Raw genomic sequence first — 7,525 nt, forward strand, 5'->3', positions numbered from 1 at the left:
ATTTTTACTTTTTCCCAAAGCAGCATCTGAGATCCAGAAGTTAGGATGACCAGCAGCTGGGAAGGAGATGAACTCCCTCTCTCACTTGCCCCAAAGTTGTGGTAGAATGACCACCTCCATTTGCTTCCAAAGTAAAGACTCGATTCCTGCTCCCAGAATCAGATGCAGAGGATATCTCTTCATGGAGAGCAAAAGTCCAGGATGAGCCCTGGCTGGTGTGGATCAGTGGATAGAGTGTGGGCCTGACAATTACAGGGTCACTGTTTGGATTCCCAGTCAGGGCAAATGCCTGGGTTGCAGGCCAGGTCCCCAGTAGGGGCCTCCTGAGAGCCAACCACACATTGATGTTTCTCTCCCTCTTCCTGCCCTCTCTCTCTAAAAAGAAACCATTTTTTAAAAAAATTTCTGTACCTGGCTCAGTGACCACCAGCCAGAGCCAACCTAAAGGGTTAAGTTCCCTAGAGAAAATAGTCTAGATATGGATGGAGGTGAAACCAGAAAAGACACTTGAGTTTGGGCTTCCTGCCACTACCACACTACCAATAAACAATGACAGTGATTAAATCTTTATGGGTGCTTTATTCAGATGGCCAGCAATCTGAGAAGATGGCAGGTTCATACCCTCACAGATCATCTTTCCTTTTCTTTCCAGGCCAGACTTTTTATAACAGGGAGTAAACAAGGCCATGGTGAGGGGTTCTGAAATTCAGGGAGGATTAGGTAAAAGAAGCTGCAACATTCCTGTGCTGGGAAGTTAGCTGTTCCCAGGGGCAGGTGGTAGTCTGTCCCTCCCTGAAACACAATGGCCTGGATACCTCCATTTGTCCCAAAATGGTAATCTTTACTGGTGCCCCAGGAGGTCTGCTGTTTTCCCAGGAGCCAGGATAGGTCCTAGCTATCTGTAGTTTCTGAAACAAAAGCTTTAACATATGCATTACTTGCTAGGCTTATAACTTTTTACCTTAAACTAGATTTTCCAACTCTTGAGTTCCCTATCAGAAGCATCCAGCAGCTGTCCCCTGCTACCCCTGGGAGTGCAGAATTCTCTGAACAAGCAAGAGTGCCTGAGAGTAAGATGAACCTCTTAAAGAGACTGTAGGGGCATATATCTAGGGGTTTGGGTTGGTAATGGACCTCCAGAAGGACCCCACGACCCTGCTGTGCTGTTTGCTTAGTTTTGCAGGGTGTTTGCATTGGACAGAGTGAGAAGAATTTGCTAGGAAATGGATGCTCAATGGCTGGTGTGTGTGTGTGGTGGGGGGCAAGGAGTCTGACCTTGCCACTTGGATAGACATACCTAGGGGATGGTGCACGTGAGGTCTATAGACTAGAGGGGCACAAACAAAGCAGTCAGAAGCAAGATAACACCTTGATTTGGATTTGTCCAAGAAGTGTTGGTGACCAAAACAGGGGTGGTCAGTGAGGTCTGATTGGTCTGGGGGATGGGGCAAAGGATTAGGGTGGGGCTATCTGCCTCTTGAGGCTTAAAAAGCTCATCAGTGAGGGATAGGGTGCTGTCATTTGTTCTCTGATTCTTTGCTGTCTGGACTGGCTGAGAGATCCTAAAGGCCTCTGAGAGCAACATGTTGCCTACCCTAGCAGTCCCCACCCCATATGGCTGTATTGACTGTAAGCTACCACAGCCAGGTTACCCAACAGCTCTAATCACCTTTATGTTCTGCACAATGGTTATCACCATCATTGTAGACAACTCCATGGTCATTTTGAGAACAAGAAGCTCCAAAACTTGTTTTGGGTAAGGGTAAACCACCCTTCCTTCTCCTTACCCAGCGGGCAGCCACACACAACCCGTAAGATGTTAGTTTGGGCACCCGGAATTGGGAATTCATGGACAGACCCTCACATTGAATGTCCTTGCTATCCAATTCTTTGTGAACCTGGGCGGTGATGTTATCCATGGGTCCCATAAACTTAGAGCTTCTCCAGACCAAGGAAGCTCAGAGATCTAGCTTTGGGCATCCAAAGTGCAAAGCCCGGGTTCCCTCAGTGTGTGCAGACCTGTGTGTGTCAGTAGCCTGATGCAGAGGGAGCTGGCACCAGAATGGAGCAGAGAGTCTGGCAGCAACCCTGGGGACAGCACATAGAGCCAGACACGCAGAGCTGGCAGTGCCGAGGCTGTGCAGGAAGAGTGGATGTAGAGGGAGCAGTGGGGCTGCGACCCTCTCTGGGGAAGTTAAGTTCTAGGCAGCTTTGGTGGTGTTTATCTGAGGCAGCTCAGCTGCTGTAAGCAAACATGACAGAGCCCTGGAGCTCCAGGGTGGCTCCTGAGCCATGCCCTGGGGACAGAGCGCAGATCCCCATGCTTGAGTGTGAAGCAGGACAATATGAGCCTGCCAGAGCTGAGCTCAGTCCTGCCATCCCAGGGTGCAGGCTGGTTGGGCGCAGCAGGTGGTGGCAGCTATCATGGCACCATCAGAGATCCCGAAGTCCATAAGCTGGGTACTGAGGTCACAGAGGAGAAGTTCAGAAGCTTGACATCTCTGGGTGGTGGGATAGAAGACAGGACTGCAGGAGGGCTTCAGGAGAGCTCAGAGGGACAGTGGGGGGCTCAGAGAATCTGTAAAGTTACCAGATCTGAGACTGGTTGGAGCAGCGGGTGAGATTCCCTTCACTGTCAGTCAGTGCTCTGGGGAGAGAGCAGGCTGCAGGCGGGAGGTTGATGGGTGCTTCGACCTGGGCTGGTGGTAGGGGCAGCAGACACTACGAAGCATCAATGCATTGAACCTGCTTTGCAGGTTGGGAGGGAGAGGGGTCAGGAAGGAAGAAGGGAGGGCAAAGGGGCCCAAAATCCCAGCTCAGGCCCAGGGAGGGAGGGAGGGAGCCTTGGGATCTCAGGTCTTGTTCTCTCTGGCACCAAAGGATTGAGGAGGGATTGAGAGAAGGAGGGTCTGAGGGGTTTGGATACTCAGGACCTGGGAGGGTAGGGCACAGGGTTGGAGGCTGGCAGTCTGTGGTTATTACTTTCCACAGACGAGGAATCAAATGCAAAGCAAGTTTCAAAATGCAGAGGAAGGTACACAGCCATTAAAAGTTTTCTTCTAAACTTTGGTGGATGTGTTTGACTTCTGCTCCCCTGGAGACAAGGAGCACACACTTGGACCTCACCCTCACTTCCGCACCCTGGCAGCACTAGAGTTAAGAAGGCAGAGGAGCAATACTTCTTTTTTTAAGTCATTTTTTATTGTTGTTCAAGTACAGTTTTCTCCACTTTCACCCCACCACTCCCCCTAACCCCAGCCAGCCCCTCCACCCACCCTTGTGATCCTAACCCTCTTTGGCTTTGCCCATGTGTCCTTGATACATGTTCCTTGACAACCCTTCCCCCTCCCTCTCCCCCATTATCTTTCCCCACCTTCCCTCTGGTTACTGTCAGTTTGTTCTTAATTTCAATGTCTCTGGTTATATTTTGCTTGCTTGTTTGTTTGTTGACTGAGTTCCATTTATAGGTGAGAGCATATGGTATTTGTCTTTCACCACCTGCCTTATTTCACTTAACATAATGATCTACAGATTTATCCAAGCTATTGCAAAGGGTAGGGCTCCCTATTTCTTTGTGGTGCATAGTATTCCATCGTGTAAATGTACCATAGTTTTTTTATCTACTCATTTACTGATGGATCAAAAAACTCATTCTACTTCTGGCCAAGATGGAGGTGTAGGTAGACACACTGTGCCTCCTCACACAACCAAAAGAAGAACAACAATTTAAAAACAAACAAACAAAAACCCCAGAACTGACAGAAAATTGAACTGTATGGGGGTCCAACAACCAAGAAGTTAAAGAAGACACTCACCCAGACCTGTAGGAGGAGCAGACCAGGCACGCAGGGTGGCGGCTGGTGGACCTAGTGAGGTGGCCAATTGTGGAATGGGGCATGGCACGCAAGCTGGCTGGTGGGCAGGGTTGTCCCATATTTGCACACAGATAGACCAAACAAAACTGGGTTCCAGGACAGACCGATCAACTCAGGGTCCCAGAGTGGGGAAATAAAGCCTAAAACCACTGATTGAAACCACCTATGGGGGTTGAGGTGCTGGGAGAAACTCCTAGCCTCACAGGAGAGTTTGTTGGAGAGACCACAGGGTCCTAGAACATACACAAGCCCATTCACCCAGGATTCAGCACCAGAAGGGCCCAATTTGCTTGTGGGAAGTGGGGGAAGTGGCTGAAATCTGGCGGAGAGAGCAGAGCAAACTCTGATCCCTCTTAGTGCCCTTGTTCCCTCTCAGACCCCTCCCCCCTGCCCTGGTGCAGGGCAGCAAACATGCCATACCTATGTGGCTGTGAGCCTGGATGGGTATGAAGCAGGTACTTCTGCTGATCTTTGCAGGGTTTTCTGGATTTTAAAAAATATCCCTGCTCACCATTTCTTTGGTCTCAGACTAAATTATACAGGGCTCCCTCTCTTCCCCTCCTTTTTTCCCTTAGGTTAATTCTGAAATGGTAAAGATTTACTGGGCTAGGTGTGTCTGATTACTTTGAGAAAGGCTGCTTAAGAAAATGACAGTTCTTTGTAGACTTGTTTGTGTTATGAATACAATGTGAGATTAGAGAAGGCAGAGGTCTAACTTTGCAGGGTGGAGAGAAGAGGAGGCTTCCTGACATTCCTCTAATCTCTTCCCTTCCCCCACCCCGGGGGGGGAAGTTTGCATTTGTTTTTGTCTAAAATGTTGGCAGCATGTCCCTGTGTGAGTTTGAAGGGCTCCTTAAGGGGCTTTTGTACTTATTGCTTTCTGAAGAAATAATGTGGGCAGAAGACAGGTCTCCCTGGCTGTGCATCAGAATCACCTAGAATATGTTTGTAAATAAAAACACAACTATATTTCTTTGAAAGAATTCTAGAATTCTACAATAAGTTGTCAAGACTCCAGCTGGCTTTTTCCTCCAGCTTAAATGTGTATATTTCCACATTTACCACTTTTTATTCTCTGTCCTTCCCCCTCTCCCTCCCCTGATATGTTTTTTAGGCAACATCTTTGTGGTTAGCCTCTCCCTCACTGATCTGCTGGTGGCTATCTACCTCTACCCTTTGATGCTGCATGCCATGGCAATTGGGGGCTGGGATCTGTGCCAGTTCCAGTGCCAGATGGTTGGATTCATAACAGGCCTGAGTGTGGTCAGCTCTATCTTCAATATCATAGCAATTGCCATCAATCATTACTGCTACATTTGTCACAGCCTCCAGTACAAGTGTTTCTTCAGTGTGAGCAATACCTGCATTTACCTGGTCTTCACCTGGATCCTGACTGTCCTGGCCATCCTGCCCAACATGTATATTGGCACCAACAAGTATTATCTTCACACCTATACATGCATCTTCAACTATCTGAACAACCCCATCTTTGCTGTGACCATTGTCGGTATCCACTTTGTCCTCCCTCTGCTCATAGTGGGTTTCTGCTATGTGAGGATCTGGATGAAAATACTGGTGGCCTGTGACCCTGCTGGGCACATCCTGACAACCAACTTGCTGAGGTTCGCAATTTTCTAACCATGTTTTTGATCTTCCTCCTCTTTGCAGTGTGCTGGTGCCCTATTAATGTGCTGTCTTGGTGGCTGTCAGTCCAAAAGAGATGGCAAGCAAGATCCCCAACTGGCTTTATCTTGCAGCCTACCTCATAGCCTACTTCAATAGCTGCCTCAGTGCTGTGATCTACGGGCTCCTTAATGAGAATTTCTGAAGAGAATACTGAACCATGTTCCATGCTATACAGCACCTCATTCTCTTCCTCTCTAGCCTTATCACTGATGTGCATGAGATGTGAGAGGTCAGGGCCCTAACCTGTGCCTGTGTCCATGCCCATGACCAAGCTAGAGAACAAGCCTATGAACAAGACCATGCCCCTGCCTGTTATGTTCTGGAGGAAGCACCAATAAATGTCTGGAACATTCCACTACCTGGTAATGCTCTTGCTGGATAACCTGAACGTGCCTCTTGCCACCCCCAAGCTGGCCTCTGGCCACTCCAGGCCTGCCTCTGCCTACTGCAAATCTGTCTCTGGCCACCAAAAGTCTCTTTAGTCACTCCAAGCTTGTCTCTGGCCACCTCAGGTCTGCCTCTGGTCATCCCAAGCCTGCCACTGTCTAACCTAAGCCTATTACCCCTGTTCGTTTCAAGGATGTCTCTATTTCAAGTCTGACTCTCTATTTCAAACCTGCCCCTAGCCACTCCAGGCCTATCACTGGTCACCACATCCCTGCTGGCAGCCATTCCAACAGTGCCTTCGGCTTTGTAACCAGCTGCCTTAAACCAACTGCTGGCCAACTCAAGCCTGCTACCAGCCACCCTGAGTCTACCACCTCCAACTATCCTGAGTCTGCTGCCACTACCCTTCTTGAGCCTGCCATCTGAGCTCACTGCCTCCTGCACCCAGAGACAACTGCTACCAGATGCCTTGAATGTGACATCACTGACCTCCCTGAGCCTGCCTCCAGCCCTGCCACTGGTCTCCTAGAGCCTGCTGCCATCCTGCTGTCAGTGGAGCCTGAGGCTGCCACTTACCCTCTTGACTCAAGTGGGGTCCCCACTGACAGCAGTGACTACCATAAGGTTATGGTTATTGATGCTGAAGTTGATTCTGATGAAATGGTTATATAGAAAATGCTCTTGGGGGTGGCCAAACAGTGGTTAACTTTAAGGTTTTTCCAGCATATGTAATCTGAAGTGCAGTACCTCACTGAATCTAAACACAGAAAGACACATGCAGACCCTGACTGACAGCCATATTGCAAGCTAATTCCATCACCTAGGCACATTCCCTTACATTACACACTATAAATATTGTGTACTTACTATTCTAGAGACCAAATTACTCTCATGTTTGACATCTGCAGTTTTGAGCTTCCCTTTCCTCCTACTGTTTACCTTGAACCAAAGTGATCCTTCACATTTCAACTTTGTCTTTTCCTCACTCCTGTGCCCCCTTTTCTCACCTTCCCTCATTTCCTCCTCCCCATTCCTGCTTTCTTCTCCCATTCTCTGAGGGAAATATGGGGGAGGAACACATATGCAATGGTGAAGGTACACTTTGTGAAGTCTTCTGTAAAGTTACTGTGACTGCATAGCTTTATGTTACTAAGTGTGTAACTCTATATTGTACATTTAACAGCAGTCAGAAAGGCAGTTGTGATAAAGTACAAGTACTTGAAACTCTTTTCTAAAGTCTAACAATGAAATATGACTCATATCTACAAAACAATTTGGTAAGCTCTTATCAGAATACATTATATGCCCATGAGAACAAATGGCAAAAGGAAAGATAGAGCCACAGTAACTTGTTTCTATTATGTGAAATTTCACATATTGGTGCTGATTTTTATAGTAAAATATGAATGTAAAGGATGATTCACTTAGTATTTTCTAAGATTTTTTCATTTAAATTCAGAGAAACAAATCCATTCATAAACTGGTTTCTTCTAAAATTTAAACCTACATTTATAGGATCAATTACAATAGTGTTTTTAATATTGTAATTCATAACTATACTTCACCTCAGCGTTTCT

The 7,525-nt window shown here is 47.5% G+C and overlaps 1 protein-coding gene across 1 annotated transcript; it reads left to right on the top strand.

Annotated features, from left to right (window-relative positions):
* Positions 1–1,583: 1,583 nt before the first annotated feature.
* GPR50 (G protein-coupled receptor 50) lies at positions 1,584–6,374 on the top strand. The gene is given in 8 exon segments (XM_037059769.1): positions 1,584–1,756; positions 2,385–2,460; positions 4,252–4,330; positions 4,990–5,469; positions 5,472–5,564; positions 5,567–5,973; positions 5,975–6,027; positions 6,029–6,374. Coding segments are annotated over 8 exon segments (1,707 nt in total).
* The last annotated feature ends 1,151 nt before the right edge of the window (positions 6,375–7,525 follow it).

The sequence above is a fragment of the Sturnira hondurensis genome, unplaced genomic scaffold, assembly GCF_014824575.4.
Source record: "Sturnira hondurensis isolate 20B ecotype Veracruz unplaced genomic scaffold, ASM1482457v3 Scaffold0011291, whole genome shotgun sequence".
NCBI lineage: Eukaryota > Metazoa > Chordata > Mammalia > Chiroptera > Phyllostomidae > Sturnira > Sturnira hondurensis.